Source organism: Dipodomys merriami, unplaced genomic scaffold, assembly GCF_024711535.1.
Source record: "Dipodomys merriami isolate MVZ:Mamm:240054 unplaced genomic scaffold, mDipMer1.0.p SCAF_556, whole genome shotgun sequence".
Taxonomy (NCBI): Eukaryota; Metazoa; Chordata; class Mammalia; order Rodentia; family Heteromyidae; genus Dipodomys; species Dipodomys merriami.
Genome location: NW_027206131.1, coordinates 256063 through 279888, shown reverse-complemented (window position 1 = coordinate 279888; position 23826 = coordinate 256063). Strand labels below are relative to the sequence as shown.

At 42.7% G+C, this 23826-nt stretch overlaps 1 protein-coding gene across 1 annotated transcript in view; it reads left to right on the top strand.

The window, feature by feature from the left end:
- LOC138812007 (engulfment and cell motility protein 1-like) overlaps positions 1-23394 on the top strand; it is a 96515-nt gene extending 73121 nt beyond the window's left edge. The window contains 3 exon segments of the mRNA XM_069999965.1: positions 21374-21478; positions 22825-22961; positions 23041-23394. Coding sequence (XP_069856066.1) covers positions 21374-21478; positions 22825-22961; positions 23041-23128 — 330 coding nt within the window. The 3' untranslated portion in view covers positions 23129-23394.
- The last annotated feature ends 432 nt before the right edge of the window (positions 23395-23826 follow it).

Sequence of the window (23826 nt, the reverse complement as noted above, 5' to 3'; positions counted from 1 at the left end):
CATTTCCTTATGAAAGGGGTAATGTCATTCTTTCTGATAGAAGCATAAAATTCCATGTGGTAAATATACCACATTTTCTTGATCCATTAATCTATTGAGGGGCATCTGGGTTGGTTCCATATCTTAGCTAATGTAAATAAGGCTGCAATGGACATAGTTGTTCTGGTAGCTTTAGTGTGGCCTAGTTTGAGATCATTTGGATAAATGCCCAGGAGTGGGATTGCTGGATCACAAGGGAATTCTATGTTTAGTCTTTTGAGGAACCTCCATACTGCCTTCCGGAGTGGCAAACCAACTTATATTCCTACAAACAGTGTAGTAGTGTTCCCTTTTGGCCACATCCCCACCAGCATCTGTTATTATTTGTTTTCTTGATAATGGCTATTCTAACTGGGTTGAGGAGGAATCCCAATGTGGTTTTGATTTGCATGAGAACTTTAAAAACTTAAAAAAGGAAATTACAGATATTTAAAGAAGTGGAAAATCTCCCACATTCCTGGATTGGGAGAATTAACATAGTGAAAATGGCAGTACTGCCCAAAACTATCTACAGATTTAATGTAGTACCTATCAATATCCAAACAACATTCTTTAATGAAATAGAAGAAGCAATCCAAAAATTCATATGGAACAATAAAAGACCCTGAATAGCAAAAATAATCCTTAGCAGGAAGAATAGTGCTGGAGGAATATCATGAGGATCAATGGAATAAAATTGAAGACTCAGACATGATCCCACGGACTTGTGGCCACCTAATCCTTGATAAAATTGTCAGATGGAAGAAAGGTAGTCTCTTCAACAAATGGTGCTGACAGAATTGGCTACACACATGTAGAAAATTTTAGCTAGATCCTTACATATCACCCTGAACCCAAATGAACTCCAAATGGATCAAAGACATTAAGTTTGTAAAAGCAGAGATCCTGAAAATATTACAGGAAGGGATAGGGGATTTGCTAGGGCTTCTTGGCACAGGATGAAACTTCCTAAATAAAAATCCAGAAACACAACAAATCAAAGAAAGTCTGGATAAATGGGATTACATTAAACTGCAGAGTTTCTGCATGGCAAAGAACATAACTAGCAAGATAAATAGAAAGTCCACAAATTGGGAGGAGATCTTCACTAACTATACAAAAGCCGAAGGTCTCATATCAAAAATACACAAAAATTAACTCCCCCCATAACTAATCCCCAAAGAAACAACTACCCTATTAAAAAGAGACTTCTCTGGAGAGGAAATAAGAATAGCCAATAGACATATGAAGAAATGCGCAGCGTCATTGGCCATAAAACAAATGCAAATGGAAACCACATTGAGATTTTCTTATAGGACAGATAGTGAAGGCTAGTTTGCTATTGTTGTCTTTTGCTTTTTATCATCTCCATAGTGAAAATGTATCCACCCAAATGACATATTTTTACTTTACAGGTATGTTTCCTGGTTTTATTTACACATTAGACAGATAATGTTTTGTTCCCAAGGAACAAAACGGTGAAAAGGCTGAGCACAGTAGCTCATGCCTATAATAGCTACTCAGGAGACAGAGATTGGAAGGATCATGGTTTGAGGCCAGCCAAGGCAAAAAAGTTGTTGACTTTCGGTCCTTAATTTGAATCTGCTTGAGTTCAGGAAGCGATGGGGCATAAGTACTTTCATCAAGTACTATGTCTAAAATGTGTTTGAAGAGAAAGTAAGGCTTGGTTATAGGAAGAAACTAATGGATTTTTTTTATATAGCTGTTAAGTTTACCTAGAAATCGTCCAGGGAAATCTTACTGCTGCATCTACATTGGTATAGCCATAATTTTATTGTTCAAGGCTACTGGTTGGCAGATGTACATTTTATGTATATCAATGAAAGGAAGGGAAGGAGAGAGAGAGGAGGGAAGGAGGAAGAGAAGGAAGGAAGAAAGGAAAGAGGAAGGAAGAAGGGAAGAGACAAAGCAAAGAAAGAAGGGAGTCCAACTAGTTAAGCAATTATCAAAGGCCTCCATTTTTAGGTATTTAACAATAGATTGTAGTATATGCCAGGTGCTGGGGGCTCATGCCTATAATCCTAGCTACTTGAAGCTAGCCTTGGCAGGAAGATCCATGAGACTCTTTTATCTCCAATAAAAACCCACTCATAAAAAGCCAGAGGTGGTGTTGAAGCTCAAGTGGTAGACTACTAGCCTTGAGCAAAAGAAACTCAGGGACAGTGTACGGGCCCTGAATTCAAGGTTTTTTTTGGAAAAATATAAAAAAAGATATGTTGAAAGAGTACTACTGGACTTAATGAAATGTAAATACATACACGCTTATGCATGTACACACGCACACATACACATACACACACACAGAAATACAAGGGGAATGCATGTACAAGGGTCATTCCTGAAACATCTACCTATGGAGCCAAGCTATCTTGATAAGCTTCTGACTTGGCCACATATTTTGCCACTTGTGTTGTCGATAGTGTTGGTGACTCAGGTAAAAAGAAGCTAAGAAAGAGGGAAACTTCCCAGTGCTTAAGCTACTGGTCATGTGCTATGTTATTGTTGGGGCTTTGGTGGCTGCTGGCTGGGGGATTCCACTCCTTTATAGCTGTACAGTCATGTCCAGTTTGCGGTTAAAATATGCCCTGGCATCTCCTAAGGCTTTCTCCGGAGCTTGCAACTTATTCTTCTCATTTAATGGTGCCAATGTTAATACTCACACATTCTGCAGTGAAAGTTACTCCATGACAGCCATGCAAAGATATGATCCATTGAAATTCTTCACAGACTTACAACCATTAAAATTTGGAGCCAACAAAAAAATATCTTCCTAGATTGAGTCAATGAAAGATGCTAATGTTAATTCCAAGGCCTGTTAATTAAAAATAGAATTTACAGAACATGAGAATTCCCTGAATTGTCAATTTTCATATAGTCATAAATCAAAGTCCTAACCCCAGAGCCTTGGGAATTTGGAATTCTTCATTTTCTGTGACACCTCCCTCCTGAAATGTTCATAAATATTAACAATACATTTCTCTTTCAAAACACATCTAAAGTGACTCAATTTGACTATGAATGGCAAGTTACAAATCTTCTTTCCTCATGAATCATCTGCTTTAGTATAAGAAATCTGACTTTAGAAGATAAAAAAAGGATATCCTTCTAATTATAAGAAAAAGCAACTGAAAAGTGCCTGCATTTGCAGCCCAGCATGACACGTCAGAGCTGTCTTTCCCTATCTTTGAAAATGTTTAGCATCATAGCCATAGGTGAAGAAAAATTATTCAGAAATGGAAATAGAGCAGAAATAGTAGGGTGACATATTCTCTCAACGTCATGTGGAAACGTTTTTGAAAACAAGGCTGACCAAGGAGTATTGACTTTTCCCAGAAAACATCTTTGTGCTCAACTTCATTGTAAACTATTCCCTGAAGTCAGACAGCTGAGAGTTAGATGCTAAGGTGCAGATGTTTTTTTTTCTTTTTGTCAGTTGTGGGGCTTGAACTCTGGGCCTGGGTGCTGTCCCTCAGCTCTTCAGCTCAAGATGAGAGGTCTACCACCTGTGCCACAGCGCCATTTCCGATTTTCTGGTAGTTAATTGGAGATAAGAGTCTCATGGACTTTTCTGCCCAATCTGGCCTCAAATGTTAGCCTCCTGAGTAGGTAGGATTATAGGCGTGAACTAGCTGAGTGCCTAGCTGAGTCTTGTATTTCTTTATTGATATATTTAGTCAATATTTTTATGAGTCCCTTTAGGAAAATATTGCTTTCTTGGAATTTAAACCTCTCAAGTCAAATAGTTATTTCCAGTCCTAATGGTCCATGTTTGTAGGTTGACAGGCATAGTAAGTTGGTGTGTGTTCTAATTCAAAGGAACCTGCACCCCCAAGAATGTATGTTCAAAAGTAGAGGCTGAGAGTGAGTTCAACTTCTTTCAGGAATTCCAAATGGTCATCAGCTGGTGATTCTTTGAGGAGTTGGAAAGTATAAGGACTTGATTTGAAATTATAAGACTCCCTTCAGGAAAGCAGCTTGGGGGAGTGGGGTAGGGGATACAGGGCTGGCCCTGGAGCCAGCTATTTGTGTTTGCTTCTTAGTGCCTGCTATGAGTAGAAGTCTGCTCTCTTCACCATGTGTGTAGGGGTATCCTGAAGTTACCACTCATCTGCCAGGAACTTGGAACAATTCCTCAGTTCTCTGAGACTTCAGAAACCCTTAGTCAGAACTACAGAATTGTGTGTGAGAGACATTAACTCTTAGTTAAAAGACTGAATACAGTAGCTCACATCTATAATCCTAGCTACTCAAGTGGCAGAGATTGGGAAGAAATTTGAGACCTCATCTCAGACACTAAAGCGAAGTGTGGTGGTTCTTGCTTATCCCACCTAACTGAAATCTTGAGTCAGAGGAACATGGGCTAGGCCAGCACTGGGCAAAAACATGATAACGTATTTTAAAAAATAACAGTAACTATAGCCCAAAGTGATGGGGACTTGGTTCAAGTGGTAGAATGCCTGCATAGCAAGTACAAGACTCCTGAACTACCACAAAATAAGCCAACTTAGCTAGACTTCCCCATAACCTCCTGCTAACTGTCTTCTTATCCCTCTTTTCCTGTTAATCCCATTACTCTTTCTCCTTTTATTCTCTCTCTCTCTCTCTCTCTCTCTCTCTCTCTCTCTCTCTCTCTCTCTCTCTCTCTCTCTCTCTCTCTCTCTCTCTCTCTCTCCTTCCTTCCCTCCTGCCCTCCCTCCCTCCCTAGTTTGCCATGCTGGGTGTTTAAGTGACACAGTTATTTGATTGCCTGGAGGTTTTCCATAGTGCCTTTATGAAATCTTTTACAGCACGTGTTGAGCAAGGTAACAGAAATCAGTGAAAAGACCTTCTTTCTGCTCTTTTTGCTGTTTTCCTAAGGTGCTGTGGCCTGAGTATCCCTTACCTGAAAAGCTCCTGACTGGAAGTTTCCAGAGCTCAGAGGTTTTTAGACTTGGAGAATAGTTGCATAGACTTGATTATTGAGCATCCTTTGATCTGAAACCCTAACTGCCTCAAAAGGGCTCCAAACGTTCCACATGTTGGAGCATTTTCTGAGTTTGGCTTTTCAAACTGGGAACGTTCAACTTGTAATTCTGCATAGGGTCAAGTGCTGTGTGGTCCCCGAATAACCAAAGCACAGTGATGTCACACCTTATGTAACTCCGCACCTGGAAGTCAGGTACCTGCTGTAGAATGTCTGAGTTCCTCCATTTTGGTAGAAATGCTACCGAATCTCTTTGCCAGAAATCCTTATAAATAGAACAGATGATCATCCTGGTAGCACACTGGAAATGTCCATGCTTGCATGCAGGGAAATAAAGGTTGGATGTCCCTACTCTCTTTGGGGACTTTTGATTCTTTAGTTTTGCCTGGTCTGTTGTGCAGAGTGCTGGGGTTGGGGGCCTGGTGGCAGCATTAGGAAGGAGTCTCCTGAGCTCAGTATATGTGAGGTGGGCTCAGAGTACGCTGTGAAATCCAAACCCTAGGTCAGGCAGGAAGACTGACTTCCTGCTGACACCTGGAGGTGCAGAGGGCTGTGCGGGTCCCCAGGGCTCTGGCCTAGAACAAGAGGGAGGCTTTTCACAGGAGAGTGCTGTGGAGGCACTGGGGTTGAACCTTCCTTTTTCATGGGCCATTGACAGCTGCCATTGATCCATGGTCCACCTGGTGCTCAGAGCATTTTCTGGGTAACATCTCTGTGTACCTTCCCGCCAGGCCAGTAAGAGCAGTAATTCCTCCACAGTGGGGCAGGAGGAGCTGTGACTACAAAGGTAAAATTAACGTTGCCAAGAGCAGCATCTCATGTGGAAGATTGTGTTGGAATGGGTTGGAATGTGTCAGGCTGCCTTCTGCACTGCTCCTTTGTTCCTGAATTTATTCCTTCCCACCCTCCACACCAGGCTGCCCAGGAAGGGGGCACCTGTACCCACTTGGAGATAACAACTGCCTTTGGGTGCTGTCCTGACAACGTAGGATCCCCACAGAAGTTTCCACAGTGAGAGCATGGGGTCGGTGTGGGGGGGTGATCCTTGACTAGAAAAAGAGGAAGAGAAGAAAGCATGCTCTTTGCAGACGAGAGGGGATTTTTATATAAATGTGTTAAGAATGGTTTTACAAGGACTGGACACGTATTCCAATCTGCTCAGGAAAGATTTGTGTGTGGAGGATTATGATGTTCATGTTAGTGTTCCTTATCTGAGAGAAACAGAGGCATCTGCTGGAAGCCATGAAATGTAATATGAAAGCTGATCGCCAAGGATCTGGACTGTTTGGCTTCCTCTTGTGCTGTTGAGGATGGATTCCAGCTGTCCCTTACTTAGTGTGGCCTTAGCCACAGGGACCCCTGCAGAGTCAGTAGGAGAGGTGTCAAATGGAAGCAGCCATGTTCCCAGCCCAACAACCACCTTGAATGATCTTAGGTTTAATAATAATCTTACTTATATTATTTGATAATACTTAAATGTGAAGTCCAGAGGTAATTAAACTTCCTTGCATTTGCTCCTGTCAGATCCTCATTTAATTATGCATTAAGTAAAGTATAGATTTTCTAAATTAAAGATTTCTTTATGAAGTATTTTTACTGCAGAAAGAAATTGGCAATCAAGTCTATATCACCACTCAGATTTTGTTTTTCTTTTCCCTTTCCTCCTCCTCCAGCTCCCTCCCTCCCTCCCTTCCTCCCTCCCTCCCTCCCTCCCTCCTTCCATCCCTCCCTCCCTTCCTCCCTCCCTCCCTCCCTCCTTCCTTCCTTCCTTCCCTTTTTCTCTGTCTTTCTTTCTTCCTCTTTGTCTTTTTCTCTTTTATATTTTTCCACTAATAATGGTGCTTGAACTCAGGGCCTCATGCTCTCCCTTAGTGAAAAACTCAAGGCTGGTGCTCTATGACTTGAGCTATGCCTCCATTTCCAGCTTTTGCTGGTTAATTGGAGATAAGAGTCTCACAGACTTTTCTGCCCAGGCTAGCTTCAACCACAGTCCTCAGATCTTAGCCTCCTGAATAGCTAGGATTATAGGTGTGAGCTGCTAACACCCAGCCCACCTCTCAAATTTAAGAGAGACTAGCAGTGTGCTGTACTTTCTTCAAATGTAACTGTTCTGTGACAGTTAAAGAAAATGGGCCAGGCAGATACAGGCAACATCTAACCCCTCCTGGTTTGCTTTCTTCTTTTTTAACATTACATTTTTATTTAAGTAGTTGTACAAAGGTGTTACCATTGAACACATCAGTTTATCAGCACAATGCGTCTTGATCATGTCACCTCTTTCATCATCCATCCCTCCACCCCTCCCAACCCCACTCCTTCCCTCAGTTTTCTGAGTTTCACTGTCTCTCCCTGTGTTCATTCCCTTCCCTTCTCTCTCCTGTCATAATGCTGAGTTATATTACTCTCCTGCATCTTTTTTTTTTTACTTTGGAAAGTGATTGTGGAAATATTAAGCTGTGTGCTAGCTAGTTATTATGGTTGAGGTTTAAAAAATATTTAAGAATGATTTGACAAAGAGAGACAGAGACAGAGACAGAAAGAGCCTGGCTCAGCGTGCAACAGTAAATGTGGCATAAAACCTCCAAACCTGCCCCTCAGCTTCCACTAAAAATGTCTCCTGTCCAGCCACCAGGTAGGGTCCACAGGAGCTCAGGGATGAGCATTTGTGATTCTTCAGACCTCCTTTTTCCCCTCTGGCTTGAAGGAGCATGCCCACTAGGTTCTACGCCATCTGAGGTTACCTTAGATTCTTCCTGAAGAAGGAGGACCCCAGATACCACTGTAGCTCAGCTAATAGGTCACCCTTGAGTCTCCCTAAAGGGGAATGCCCACTGTGTACCTCTTCATTACAGACCACCCCTGAGACCGTGCTCATCAGTGGTTTATCAGGACAGCATCTGTCTGTCTGTCTGTCTGTTTATCTATCTATCTGTATACATACATCTATTTGTGTATATATATTCCTTTGTGTGTGTGTTAGGGGCCCTAATCTTACGTTGCTTATGTAACATTACCAGTCCTTTTCATCTTCTGGCATTTTATTGCTTTTTGTTGTTGTTGTTTTTGTTGTTGGTTGTGGGGATTGAACTCTGGGCCTGGGTGGTGTCTTTGAGCTCTTCAGCTCAAAGCTAATGCTCTACCACTTGAGCCACAGTGCCACTTCCTTTATTGCTTTTCTTATTGGTAGTTTTTTCAGAGTCTTATTATCGTGGCTTAGAAAAGCACAAGACACTGTACACAGGGCAAATTGTGTGGGCTAAAATAAAACTAGTGATCTTGAACAGGTAAGGGAAAAAGAGCTAATTTGATACCCATATTTGCCAGTTCTGCAGAGGGGGTGTCACAAGATGCAATTTAAAAAGTTAAAAGTCAAGTTCAGCTCTGAATTTCAGTCCAGCAGTGTAGCAGTCTTGCTGGTCATTTATCCTCAGCTTTGACTGATTGTTTCTACCCTTCCTGCCATTTCTTCAGAAAGCTACTGCCCCTGAGCGTTCAAGACCACATAGAGGGATGGTGGCATGCATTTAGCTAAGCTTAGGTTGAATTGGGAAAAATTCCACTTCTGTAGGTAAAAATTGGCTGCCTATCAGCAGCTTGGTGGTTTAACTCTGTTTATGGAACAGAGTTATTTGTAGGTTGGAGGGTTTTGGAGCTGGATCCCATCAGAACCAAATCATCTACTACTTCTTAACAAAGGCAGGAAACTACCCAGGGCTGGGCTGTAATAGCCCTGCTGGTGACAGAGATAGCACCAGGGTGATATCCTGATCTCATGGTCCCTTGACAATCCGTGGAGCTTGTGTGGAGCTTTTTCTCTGGGCTGTGAGTTGAGCTAACACCCTGTCATGTCCCAAGACCAAGAGGCTTCAAATGCTGAGATTTGTAATTCTGAAGATGTGATTCCAACAGATCCTTTTCCTGCCACTGTCTTTGGTACTGTAGGGTGTGGCCCATGGTTCCTCCCTGCAAATGGGCTTACTTACCAGGTGGCTGAGTCTTTATGACAGGCACAGTTGGAAGCTGACCTTCAAGGAAAAGCCCAGTAAATACTGGAGCAGGGTTATGGATTAAAGTCCGGACTGTTTCTCATGTTCTCCTATAAAATGATTTTTTTTCTTGTTTCATGGCTGTGACATACACCTAATCAAATGCAAGTACAGAAAAAAACAACAACAATGTGTCTTCATTAGGAAAATAGAGGCAGAAAAATAATTGCTTATCTTTTCACCTCTACAGATTATTATTATTAATCCTCTGGTTGAATTTCTTTCCAGTTTTAATGCATCTTTGAAGTGCATAGTGATGATGAGTCTATGTCTTGATTTATGTAATGAAGAGAATATTTTGTGAAATTATACATAGACTGGAATATATACTAATAAGGAAATTATATACAGTATATAGTTAACATAAATTTTATATTTCTATCTTTTTACTCTAGATAACTTCTCTATGTTCATAATTTTAAGATAGTAGGGTATTTCCTTGAGTAGATTGTCTAACGTGTCATTAATTTTTCTTTTAAAGAGGTAGTTTAGAGCACTGATTCTGGACTATTGAGCCTAGTTATAGGAAGAAACTAACAGATTATTTTTACCTAGTAAGGTTACCTAGAAGTCACCCAGGTAAATCTTGCTTTATCTACAGCCATATTTCATTGTTCAAGGACACTGCTTGGTACTGATTGATTGGTACTATTTTTGTGCCAGTTCTGGAGATTGAACTCAGGTCCTATGCACAGTCCCTGAGCTTTTTTGCTCAAAGTTAGTGTTCTACCACTTGAGCCATAGCTCCATTTATGGCTATTGAGTAGTTATTTGGAGCTAGGAGTCTTACAGACTTTCTTGACTGGGCTGGGTTTGAACCATGATCCTCAGATCTCAACCTCTTGTGTAGCTTTGAGCCACTGGTGCCAGCATGATTGGTACATTTTATGTACAACCAATGAAGGAAGGGAAAGGAAGGGAGAGGGAAGGAGGAAGGAAGGGATCAGAGTAAAGGAGGGGGGAAGGAGGGAAAGAAGAAGAGCAAGAGGGAGGGAAGAAAGAAGGAATGAAGGAAAGAAGGCAAGCCAACTGTTAAGCAATTACCAAATGCCTCCAATTTTAGGTATTTAAAATATATTTATTGAAAGAGCTCTACTGGACTTAGTGATAGATGTTTATATTTACATAACATTGATGTCAACATAACCTTTTTACACCTCAGTTAATTAATATTTAAGTGTACCCAAGAATGTCACTTACCTTGTTTGAGAAAAGCTATTTTTTGCTGTTGTCTGAGGTCTCTGTGACAGGTGACAGTTGCCATCGGGGAAGGGCCTGGGATCTTGCAGTGATCAGTGCAGATGATGGGAAACAAAGACTAAGATTTGCAGGACTCAGGGTTGGCCCAGTAAACCATCTGAGGATCTATGAGATTCTTACAATATCTATTGATTAGAATAAGACCAACCAACATTTACAAAGAGGTCAGGTCATGATGGTGTCCAGGAAGCAAAATACTAGGATTTCTTTGCTAGTTCAGAGTTTTAGCATTTGCTTACCATGGACTTGCTTTCTAACCAGCTTGTAGGATGGGAAGGGAGGGGAAGGAGAAAGAAAGGAGGAGGCAGCAATGCTTGATAAGAAATGTACTCATCACCTTGCCCATGTAATTGTATCCCTCTGTATGGTATTTTCACAATAAAAAACAAAAGTGATAAAGAGGTGGGAAGGAAGGAGTCCTAAAAGGGCAGAGCAAATGGGCTGGGAAGGAAGGAGAGAGGAAGGCCGGGGGCATCTCACCATCTTTGCGCTGTTCAGAATCCCATATGTGCTGGGCTGAGGAAGAAAATCACAGGAACCTTTTATAAATGCCGACAGCACTATTTCATTATTCATAAAGACGGGTTCCAAAACCATAACTAGCTTTTGTTTTCAAGGAAGTTTATCCTCCAAGACATTTTTTGTTAATTGAGTTTTTATGATAATTCTATGTATTATAGACGATTGAGCCAAACAAATTGCTCACATTTATCCTTTTGCTCAGTGAGTTTTAACTCTACTTTTCCCACCTAATGAAGTCATAATCAACCTAGATTTCCAGAAAGATTGTGGGGTAGGGCATGACCTTTCCCGACTTCTCAAGAATAAATTGTAAGGGGAAAAAAAACCCTCAGAATATTCTTTTGTACCTAAGAAAGTTTAGTTTAAATCTGAAATTTGGGGTGTGAGAGTTTTTCTTTATTTCTGTAGAACATAGCTCTATTAAATATGTTATTTATTGTGAAAATACTGTACAGTACATTTCTTATCAAGCATTGTTGCGTCCTCCTTTGTTATTCCCCTACATCCCTTCCCTCCCTCCTCCATAACTACACTCCCCCTTTCCCCCGTCCACCCCCAGGCCTCCCCTCCCCCGCCTAAATTGTAAAGTTTATTTTTCGACATAGCATTTTGTACATCTCATTGTTGCAGTTGGTCAACCTGTATCCCTATTTAAACAATTTGTTTTTCCCCTTCCCCTCCCCAGATTATACCAATATCAAATACAGTGCAAACAGGGGTTATACTGTGGGGGAGGGACATTTAAAAAATCATGTGGTATCTTATAAATCCATTAGAAACAATAGCAATCTTGGGGTTCATTTCATTTAACATAAACTTATCTGACCTTTTCTGCTTGTATCAGACAATATACATATAAGGGAAGCCTTGGGACCTATGTTTCTTTGGGTCTGGCTTACTTCACTTAATATAATTTTTTCCAAGTCTTTCCATTTCCTAACAAATGGGGCAATGCCATGCTCTTGTGAGGTTATCTGAGTGTGTGTGCATGGGTCTGTACATATGCATGTATGTACGTGTGTGCATGTGTGTATCCTGGTACACAAACATTAAGGTTTTCGTAACTCACTTCTGACGCTTGAAGGCAGGTGGTCTGTTCTTTACTATCTGGCTCAAAATTTCCAAAGTTACAGAGCAAGAGGAATGAAACGGGCTGGGGCCTAAGTATCATTGGCTGTACCTGCAGCCCCTCTTTCCATGCTGAGCCTGCTAGCTGCAGGATCACAGAATTAGCTCAGCTTTCCTTCATATGTCTGGAGTTAGTAGATGGTCTACCCACACTCACCATATCCACCCCGACTACCTCATGTCTTTCCTCTGTCCAGCTTTCCTGGACAGCTTCTCTGTTCTGGCTTTTCTATGTACTGGCTGTGACTCTCCCAGTGGCCTTTATAAAAACTCTGTGTTGTGTCCTGAGAAGGCCTGCACCAGGCCAGGCACTGTGGATGTTGTGCACCAGCCTTGGCACAATGGACCTTCCTTAGTCCTCATCACTGTGCTCCTATTCATGCAGCCGGACATCTCAAGCCCTCTGGATGCCATATGATGGTGACTTCTCTGGGCTCCCTGGACTTCTTAACTCTTAGCCATGTTGATGGTTCCACAGTGTGCTTGGCTGTGGACTGTTTCCAGGGAAAGCCCCCCTCAGCAACTTGAAAACCCAGAGCTTTGTGCAGTGGGGGGCTATTGTCTGACAGCATGGGCTTGACATGACCATGTCGGGAAATGTAGGGCCAGGCTACAAGGTTGGGGGGTGGCAGGTGGGGAGAGGGAATGAGAGAGAGCAGGCCAGTCAGTCCACTGGTTTGGAATCTTACCAGCTGGCGTGTTTCTTTCATGAGTCTCCTTTGTGCTTTTTACCTGAAAGAATCAAATTTTAATGATGGGCTGTTGGGTTCTCATGAATTATTTGTAATCCAGATTTCCCTCAGTCTGTAGATGTGGGCTTACATTTCTAAAACCTTCGTGTGTGTGTGTGTGTGTGTGTGTGTGTGTGTGTGTGTGTGTGTGTGTGTGTGTGTGTGTGTGTGTGTGTGTGTGTGTGTGTGTGTGTGTGTGTGTGTGTGTCTGTGTGTGTGTGTGTACACTAATGAGGCCTATATTGTGAGCGAGTCTCTGAAGACTTTTTGCACCTAAGGAAAAAGAGCTGTGTCAGTGTAGAGGCGCCCCTGCACCCAAGAGCTGTGACCTTGTTGTTAATGCTGGCTGTCACCTGGCTAGGAATGGAGTTCAACCCCACCGGGGAGCCAGGCGCTTGGCCTTCCTGTATGATGGTATCACTGTCAAGGCCTGGCCCCAGTAGGCTCTTGCTCCCCACCACTTCCCACCTCCCTGTCTTAGGTTGGATTTGATCATCCATCTTGTCTGTTTTCATCTAGACTATAGAGATTTTTATTGAGTCGAATGGAGAGACCAGGGCTGGAACCAGAAGACACCTTAAGGTTACTTGGTGGGATCTTTGGGGTCCGGGTCTGTGTGGGGTCACAGTCAGAAGCATTCAGAGCCTCACGGTATAAATGTGAGAGGCAGCTGGGGTTAGAGAGGCCTGAGTTGGGTCCACTGAGAGAACACAGGAGCTCCATAAAACCTGGCTCCCAGCCCAGGTCTTCAATGGACACAGGTTCTTAACATCACTTGTACTGGGCTGCTATAGGTTCAAAGCTGTGGCTTCCCTCATGCAGCACTGGGGACCCTGTGCCAAACCCCAAATGCTATGGAAGAAATTACTCTCTCCAATAGTTGTTCAAGCTGGAGAACCACCGGTGTAGGAAAGCAGAGATCCACTGCAGCTGAGCTTAGACAATCATCTCTGGGAAGGTTTTTCAGAATTTTCCCCTTTGAAGTTGCTTAGCTCCCAGCTGCAGAGTTTCACATGGGACTTCTTTGGGGTCCAGCCTGCAATTGAGGATTTGGAAGAGCTCACCAGAGATTGTTCAGTGTGGAAAGCATGTGCAAGCACCAGCATGCTCCTGGTGTGTGTGTGTGTGTGTGTGTGTGTGTGTGTGTGTGTGTGTGTGTGTGTGTGTGTGTGTGTGTGTGTGTGTGTGTGTGTGTGTGTGTGTGTGTGTGTGTGTGTGTGTGTGTGTGTGTGTGTGTGTGTGTGTGTGTGTGTGTGTGTGTGTTTCTGTGTCGGTGTTTTGGACCTCATATGTAACTCTCCTGCCTCTTGGAGATGGTGGCTTCAAACTGCCAGACTCTAGAGATAAAGGCTTTTTCCTAGTCAAAATGTGTATTCACTCTGCGATTTGTACTAAAGATTGCTTTAATACCCTATTTGTTGAGCCAAATGTAGGCACTCACATAGCACAAATACGAACTCCTAAATCCTAGAAGGCTTTCCTGCCATATGCCACCTGGCAGGCATTATCGTAATCATCTCTTTGTTACCCACATGAACGAAGGACTAGTGTGGCCTTGGTAATTGAGCACCAGCCCCTTTAAACATCCTATGAGCTACTGCCAGCTCTGCTTCCCCAACCAAGAACCAAGAAGCCCTCTAAAGCACCAAGTACCAGCAGATTTCAGCTTCCTATGGAGGTGCTACTGTGGATAACCATAGCTAGAAATGTGAACCACAGAGCAAGGGAGAGGATGCTGAATTGTATTTCCCATTTCTGAACGAAGAAGTCGGTTTCATCCATGAGAGGTCTGAACCCAAAGCAGATGAAGGACAAGGGATTCAGTTGTTGAACCTGAGAGTCAGTTATGTTGTAACGGACACTATATGAGATCCAGGAAGTGGTAAATCCAGGTTCTAGAGGATCTTCTGTCATGACCTGCATTAATGGACATGAGTCAGGCATTCTCCCTTCCAGTGAGTCTCAACCTGTGGCCCCACCATTACCATTTACTCCACCTAAAAAATGGTTAGACATTCAGATTCTCTTTGCTTTTCTCTTCCCTTCTTTTTCTTTCTTTTCTTTTCTTCTCCCCATCCCCCGTTCTTCGCTCCCTCCTTCTGTCCCTTCCTCCCTCCTTCCCTCCCTCTTCTTTCGTTGGCAATACTTAAGTTTGAATTCAGGGCCTTAAACTTGCTAGGCAGGTGCTCTATCATTTGAGCCCTTTTTGCTTTTAATCATGTTTCAAATAAGTTTTTGCCTGGGCCTACTATACCACTCTTGTAGCTGTGATGACAAGTGCATACCATGGTACCCGACTTGTTAGTTGAGATCGAGTCTTCTAACTTTTTGCCCTGGCTGTTCCTGAACCATGCGTGACCCTCTCATCATTGTATGCAGAGTATCTGGGGTTAGAGACATATACCACCACTCCCATCCAGAGCAGCTAAGATGACAGGCGCCATTCATGGCCTTTAAAGATACAAATTCTTGATCTCACTTCAGGCTTAAATAAACTAGACATTCTGGAAGCAGTTCCGGCAATTGCTGTGTTAGCAAGTCCCCCAGGAGGAGATCAGATGTGTGCTCAAATTTAAGCCCTACTATTTTCCATCAGAGGCTTGTTCTTATCATCTATAAAACAAAGGGCTGGCCTAGATTCTATTTATGGAACACCTCCATTTTCCAATGGCCGAAGAGTTAGGGCCCAGAATAGGTTCAGAGATTTTTCTATCTTAGAGCTTATAACTTTCCCTTGGATGGATGGTTGGAGTAAGTCAGTCTTGGATGATGGTTGGAATAAGTCAGCCAGAAAGCTGGCATGTAGGTGACAGAAGAGATCCCGATGCATAGGACTCACACACCAAATGACTTCAGATGCTGGCTGGAACACAATCCATGGCCTCCCATCTTCCACTCCCACAGCCTCCCTCCGGTGCCCTGGAATGGGACATAGCTATTCCCCTTCCCCAGTGAACTGTCCATTCTGATTCACAGAGCCTGACATCCACAGGACCCAAGAATGGTGTCTTAGAAGGATGTACACAGGCTTTGCAGTAAAAGTAGGGGGACATTTTAAGCCATTTATCTAAGCTCTTGCAACTTCCATTCCAAGACAGGTGGAAAAAATAGCATGGATACAGAAAGGAAAATAAATCTGTACCCAAAGCAGCTCATAAATAAGGAAGGAGTGGCAGAGCCTTGGCTGGGTCCCAGAGTATTTTTGTCACTGTACAGAAGCTCAGATATTTCAGCCTGTAATCCTTTTTTCTTAACTACAATTGTAAATAACGACAAAAGACCCACAAACAACAACAACAACAACAGCCAAGAAAAGTAACCAAAACACTCATTTGAAGGAGAGAGGAGGGGCTGGAAGAATGAGAGCCAGAATCAGAAAGAGACGGAACATAGCTCATTCCCAACTAGAAAAGGTTAGTTTAGTTTTATATAAAAATGCACTGATGTTTCATAATCTACATCAAAAGCAATTTTCAAATTAGCTTTTGTGTGGCAAGAGCCTGTTTGCTGGAGACAGTTAGGACATGGTTCATTGCAAATATGAAGGACTTTGGTCTGGTGTCTGGTGTTTGTGGCGGGGGGGGGGGGGGAGGGTTGGGAGGGCAGCAGAGAAATTACAGCTTTGATTAGAAAGGACAGATCTAGGCTTACTCTGCATGACACAATGCTGTTGACTGAGCAGCTCAAACTGAGCTAGAACTTGAGTCTGATGTTTGTTTGAAATTTGCTGGGAATTCCAACTGGTCAATCAGATGCTACAAAATTCTGCTTCAAAATCTGCACTCTGAGTTTACCCTCTGATTATGATTCCTGCTGGTTTTATATACATTAAGCAGCTTTGAAATTTTGAATGAGCTACAGGAACTCCAAAATGGCTCAGTTTTCTTTCTTTCTTTCTTTCTTTCTTTCTTTCTTTCTTTCTTTCTTTCTTTCTTTCTTTCTTTCTTTCTTTCTTTTTTCCTTTCTTCCTTTCTTCCTTTCTTCCTTTCTTTCCTTTTTTGGTCAGTCATGGGACTTGAACTCTGGGCTTGGGCGCTGTCCCTCAGCTCTTCAGCTCAAGGCGAGCACTCTATCACTTGAGCCACAGCACAACTTCCGGTTTTCTAGTGGTTTTATGGAGATAAGAGTCTCATGGACTTTCATGCCTGGGCTGGCTTTGTCAGATCTCAGCCTCCTCAGTAGCTAGGATTACAGGCGTGAGCCACCGGTGCCAGGCTGGCTCAGTTTTCTTGTTGGGAAAGGAAGAGAAAGTTCATGTTGACCCTGGAAGCATTTGATGAGGCCTAAGGGTTCGAATATGCAAGACACTTTACATAATACCTGCCACATCATAGACACAATTTTAGTAGCTCCACTTACTAACTTGAGGATGAGGACCTTACACATCAATTAAAGGGGGCCTTCTGCATCTGTGGGTTTCTCACCCACAGATTCAACCAGCTAGGGATTGAAAAGTATTTGAAAGGAATTCCATCTGGACTGAAGGTGTACAGGTTCTTTGCTTGCCATCATTCATTCCTTCAACTGTACAGTATAACAGCTACCTACACAGCACTCATGTTATATTGGACATCCATTGGGAATCTAGCAAAGGTGTAGAGAACATGGTGGAATTGAAACCCCTTGCTACAACTTCTTAAAGATAATTAAGAATAAAAAGTAAAGTATGTGGAGGATGTGTGCAGATGCTTTGCTATTATAGAGAAGGCACTTGAGCATCATGAGATTTTGATAATGGATGCAGGATCCTGGATCCATTTCTCCACAGATCCTAGGGCACTGCACTATGGTTTTCTTTTTCCTCCTTTTTGAAATTGTTACCATAAAGGTGATGGACAGATGAGTTACGGTTACATGGGTCAAGTGATAAGTATATTTCTTTTGGGACATTGTCACCCCTTCCTTTGCTCTTTCCCAGTTTTTCCCTTCCATCCCCATCCACAGGTTGGAAGAATGAGAGCCAGAATCAGAAAGAGACGGAACATAGCTCATTCCCAACTAGAAAAGGTTAGTTTAGTTTTATATAAAAATGCACTGATGTTTCATAATCTACATCAAAAGCAATTTTCAAATTGGCTTTTGTGTGGCAAGAGCCTATTTGCTGGAGACAGTTAGGACATGGTTCGTTGCAAATGTGAAGGACTTTGGTCTGGTGTCTGGTGTTTGTGGCAGGCGGGGTGAGGGTTGGGGGAGCATAGTGTCTAGTGAGTACCACTGCCCCATTTGTTCACCTTTTGTCCCTCTGTTTCTGTGCTCTCCACTTTACCCTCCCAAATAAAGAAACAAGACAAAAAGGAAAGAAAACAAAAAAGCAACAAAATACCTCTTGTTTCCATTTTCTAGGGGTCACATCGATAAATATGATTTTATATGATCAGATATACATAGGCATTGTGCCTTTGAGTTCCTCTCCCCTAAGAATATCCTCCTTTGGTCTTGCTGTATGTGAATGTTTACAGTCCTGTAGCTATGTTGGTTTTTAACTGGAAGGATCTTTGGAGAACAGTTGTAACTTCTTTGATCACCCAGGTGCCCAAGGATGGGTGTGATTGATGCAAGGTATCTTCACTGGGATTGTAAATGCTAAACTCAAACAAGTTTGATGGTGGCTGAGCCATGGGGGTTTTACATGGTCATCTTCATCTACCTAGTGTTTTAGAGAGTTGTTGGAATTAGATTCAGAGAAATGTATTTTTCTCCCCTCATTTCCATGTGTATTTATTTTGGGATTACATTGATAAATCAATACTAGCAGTAGGTCTGAAATAAATGTCACGGTTTTCTCTTTTATGTCTGACGCTCTTTCCTTTACTGGCTGGCCTGTGCTTCGGGATGGCTCGTATTGATTAGCTGATGTCAAATAAACTTTTGTCGGTCTATGAAAGTCCAATGTTGGCAGTGCCAAAATAAAATAAATGCATCTGGCTTGTCATACTGGTAGGAAGGGGAAAAGTAGGGACAGGAGATGGATGGTTGAAATGCATTGTCTACAGAAGTCCTGTGTACTTGTTCACAGACAAGTAGGGAGGGCCGGGAGCTGGTGAACTTGGTTTCCTTGTCAGTCATGTGGATACCACAAGAGGACCAGGTGGCTGCGTTATTCTGAGTCTTCACACATGTCAGGTTCTCTGCAGTGGAAGCCCTCAGAAAGGCAACTTTTCTATGTCACTTAGGTTCATGAAAATCTCATGCCTCCAAGTACCAGTGTGTATACAATGGGAGAAATTCCACTAAACTCTACTAAATCACTCTGCCTAGGAGATCATTTAAGTACAAATGGCTCTTGTGGTGAATTCTCTGGTTGTCCATTTCCAATAATGGATATTGTTTCCCCTGTTACCGCTATAGTATAGGAGTTGGTCCTTCACCACAGTGAATGAGGCATGTCAAACCCAGCTGAACCACAGTGTGACACACTGTATGAGACACACCGTATGATTTATGCGCGCTCTCTCTCTCTCTCTCTCTCTCTCTCTCTCTCTCTCTCTCTCTCTCTCTCTCTCTCTCTCTCTCTCTTTCTCTCTCTCTCTCTCTTTGGTCATAGTATTTGAGTATTCTAAAAACTTTCAAACATTTTAATAAATGAATGAGGAGGAAATGTTAAAATGTAACATATTGTACTCAGTACTTTGGTACTGTTTGGATGTGGTGAACTTGTGTGGTTTTGAAGCAGGAGCTGTGGCCTGGAGCTGTCATTTATCAGCTCATAAGCAAGTTTTCAAATCAGCTTTAGGAAAATAGTTTAGGTGTACACTTTAATAATATAGCAAAGTGTGGGTGGTTTGAACCTTACATAAGAAGGCCTTTCTGTACACAAATAAGAAAAAAAAATGCTGTTAGACTAGAATTTATCCCAGCATAAAAGAAAAGGAGGTGAGGAGGGAGGAAAGGAGGGAGAAGAACTCAAAGTGATTATTAAAAATGTAATAAAGAGTCAAAATGAAAATATGCAAGTTTTCCAGATTGTGAGGTGAAAGCAGTTGTCATTAATAATCGTTGAACAGTTTTAAAATATTTTTACACTGACAAATGACATGTGTGATTTTCTCATGTATAGTATATGTTGAAATAAATATACATTGTGGAATAGTTAAATCTACTTAATTAACACATGCTTAATCTCAGATGGCCGTTATTTTTGTAGTGAAATTCGATACCTCCCCACCCCCAGCTCCTATTCAGCATAGAGCTAGAATTACAAGTCAGAGCAATTAGACAAAAGAAAGAAATGACAGTCATATATACAGGAAAGAAGGAAGTCAAGTTATTTGTAGATGATGCACTTTTATGTACAGAAAAATCCTAATGATGTCACCAAATACATGGTGAGAACTACTAGATAAATTCAGCAAACTTAGATACAAGTCCAATATGATAAAACACTGAAACAAGGACACAGGATGACCCATTGCAACCTTGATAACCACAATACAGTATATTGGAAATGAACTTTACAACTTTGGGGAGAGGAGAGGAGTGAGGGAGTTGGGAGAGGGAAGGGATAGTGGGAGAACACCAAGGGAGGGGGTAACAATGCTCAACAAGAAATGTACTCATTACCTTACTCATATAACTGTAACCCCTCTGTACATCTGTACAAGAAAATAAAATTGAAAAAAATGTGTAGCATTTCTACCTACAGTCCTCAACAACAAATTGCCTTTGACTCTGTGCAACACTGAGAATTGAACCAGTGCCTTGGGCATGCTAGGCACACTGTTCTACCACTAAGCTACATCCTCAGCCTTTGTTCTGCTGGCACAGGTTGTCATGATATGGAGCTCCCCCTCCGTCTGCCTCAGTCTCCCACATGCTGGGCTTACAGGAATATACCACAGCACCCCACTTGGATGTTCTTTTCATTTGTTCAACAGGAAAAAAAATGGAAAACATCACTTCCTCTCAATCATTCACTGTTCAGATCTGCTTTTCAGTGCAGTGTTTGGTGTGACTGGTTTTGATGTGTCCAGGCAGAGAGCTGTTTGTTGCCCGAAGAGCTGTCATAGTGTTCATTGATCAATTAATGTCATGCATGCACAAATATTTGTCTGAGCCAGGCCTGCTCTTTGGTTAGGCACATTGGTAACATTGGGCCATATGTGGAGTCCATCATGCCAGACACAATCCTCAGAAACATGCTAGTGTCAGCAGACTACACAGGTCAGACATGAGCGCAGTGCCTGTAGAGGCCTGGGGACTGTGTCTCCAAGACAGTTTACAAAGCCGATGGATAGGCGTGGCCAGACCGACCTTCATGCATAAGCTTGAGGATGGGTCAGATCCGGGAGTAATGGCTCCCTTCAGTCAGCTCCTGAAATGGATGCAGAGTCACTCCAGCCCAGATATTTCTCGCCCTGTGCCCCTGGCTTCACTTCAATGCAACTGCTGGAGATTGAACTTGCATGTTATTTTCTTTTCCTTGAAATGTGACGTGACTAAGGATGATCCTGTGTTTCGATCTTTAACTGGGTTTCCAGCCCTGGGTTATAAAAAGTGATTTAGCTGAGCCCACAGAGCTTGAAGAAGTTCCTCTGCCCATCCCAATAGGTTGACATAGTTGGTCATTGGGAACTTAACCTTCAGTCTTGAGGTGGGCAAGGTGCACCTCCACTGTCTCCCCCCTGCTGTGATTGGCAAAGTCTGCTGAAGAATTAACCTCACCTAGTACTTGATTTTTATTGCAGAATCATGTCAACCCTGCCATGGACTTCACCCAGACTCCTCCTGGGATGCTGGCTCTTGAGAACATGCTGTACTTCGCCAAACATCACCAAGATGCGTATATTCGGGTAAGCAAGCCCTGCTTCCTGCTAGAGTTCTAATCTCACACCTACAGGTACAGAGGTATTTGCTTTAGATGTGCAACTCCAAAGTTTTTGCCCCCATCCAACTAAAAAAAAATTAAAATTTATCATAGTTGATCTGGTAGTATGTAATAGGGATTTTTTTAAACTTTTGGATTTCTCCCTTCAGTGATGTTTAGAAAATTTTGTTGATATCAGGAAAATCTTTTAGATAGATTGCTATTGAGTTATGAAGAAAAAAGACATTTTAAATAACCAGGAAAAGAAACGAAGTGTTTACCAAAAATGTGCACAACCTTGGATTTCATGGAGAGCTCTTTAGACATATTAAAGTTAGAAAGAAGGCTCCAGTTCTTTCTAGCATGAGGTATTCTTCTATGTCTCGTGCTAAAAATGCAACCAAGTAAATAAAAAGCAAGAGGAAGATGGGAGAGGTGGGACGAGAGAAACTTCCCATATTTCCTAGCAGAGTAGTCACACTCCACTGACCAAGTTGTCTTACTGGTGTGGGGCAGGAGAAAAGGGAGGCCATTGCTGCTCCTGTGAAATAGCAGATCCTTCCTGTGGACTGGGTGGCCCCCTGTCGGGAGGGCAAAGCATGAGTGTGGAGCCTCGGGTGCCAGTGACATAGAAGGCTTGTCCAGCAGGTGGCACAGCTGGGAGCCTGAGATTCATGATGCTGCCTCTTCTCTGCCTTCTGGGAGAAGAGCCAGGATGCAGAATGGATCCGAGTGAGATCCGGGAGAGGGAGACACAGATGGAACAAGGGCACTGCCTCATGGACGAGCTACCCTCATAATTCTGTAGAAATGTAGGAAGCATTTGATGAATGCATTGCCCCCAAATTAGAATCTGAGCTCAAAATCAGATTTGCTCATTCCAGCATGAACTCTGACATTGTCTCCTGCTCGGTTCTTTGTGGTACTGGCTTCCTAGAGATCAAAGTTTAAGACTTGAACTGTCCCTGACTCATTGCCTCAACCTGGGCAATTCCTCTTGTCTGGAATATTGGGAGACTTGAAGGCTTGAAGCTAGGACCACATTTCCCCAGTGGCATGTTTGAAACTTGGTGGGCATTATTTTTTGGGGGGGGCTACCATGTCTAGCAGGGAATTAATGGTTACAATCTGTAATACAGGGGATCACCATGCAATGTCTGTGTGTGTGTGTGTGTGTGTGTGTGTGTGTGTGTGTGTGTGTGTGTGTGTGTGTGTGTGTGTGTGTGTGTGTGTGTGTGTGTGTGTGTGTGTGTGTGTGTGTGTGTGTGTGTGTGTGTGTGTATCTACCTAAGTAGACAGGTAAACTGACTATATTTTCTCTCTCCCTCCCAGCTTATCCCATTCTACAAGTTATCATTGTGTGTAGCTGAATTGTGTGCTATTGCCAGTAGCATGTCTAATTTTACTAGCAAAATTGAAGTTCAAACCTACAAGGGACTTGCTGTTGTGAGGCTACAGTTAGCCGCATGGTAAGGCAAGGTCCCCCTGTCCATGTGTTCTCCCATGCACCTGGGTCCTGCCTGTTCTCAGATATTCTCTTCTTCCTAGTCCTCACAGCACCTGTGATTGCCCACAGCTGGCCCAATGGAAGAAGGGCAGTTTGGCTTTCCTGCATTTAGTGGCATCTCTCGCCTGACCTGGCTGGTATCCCTGTTGGGTGAGCTTTCTCTGGTGTCTGCCACTTTGGAAGAGCAAGAAGAGGAGCAGTATATGCAAATGACTGTGCACCTAGAGACCAAGGACAGATGGTAACTCCTGAGAAACCTGACGAAAAGGAGACTTCGGGCTGTGTCCATTGTATGCAAGGGTGACAACAGAGAAAACCCCAAGGGACACAGCCAGTTGTCCCACCACAGCAGAGCTGACAGCTTGCAAAGACTAGAAATTAGTCCCACTTGTGTTGGCTCCATTGTCCAGTAAGTGAATAGGTGCTTACAGAATTGAAGCATGTTGCTGAAGTCAATTACTAGAATCTTTACTGTATACTTCTTTATTTGCATACTCAATTTAGAGATTGGCCTCTCACTGCATTTCCCAGGAGGATCCTGATGTAGTTGGCTCAAGTGATCCTCATGCCTCAGCCTCCCCAGTAACTGGGACTCGGGGCCTGCACCCCTGCTCCCAGCTCCCTTCATGTAGCTTTACGGATGAGGAAATGGAGGTGTGAGAAACATCTTGCCATTCTGCAATGCCTCATATCTGAAGACATGATAAACATTCTGAGATAGATCAGACTGTTTATATTACCTAAAGTTTATTTACATCCAATGACTCTTAGCTATCCTAGCCTGTGAATGCAGTCCTGGCTTCTGATGGTGCCGTGGAAGTGAGTGT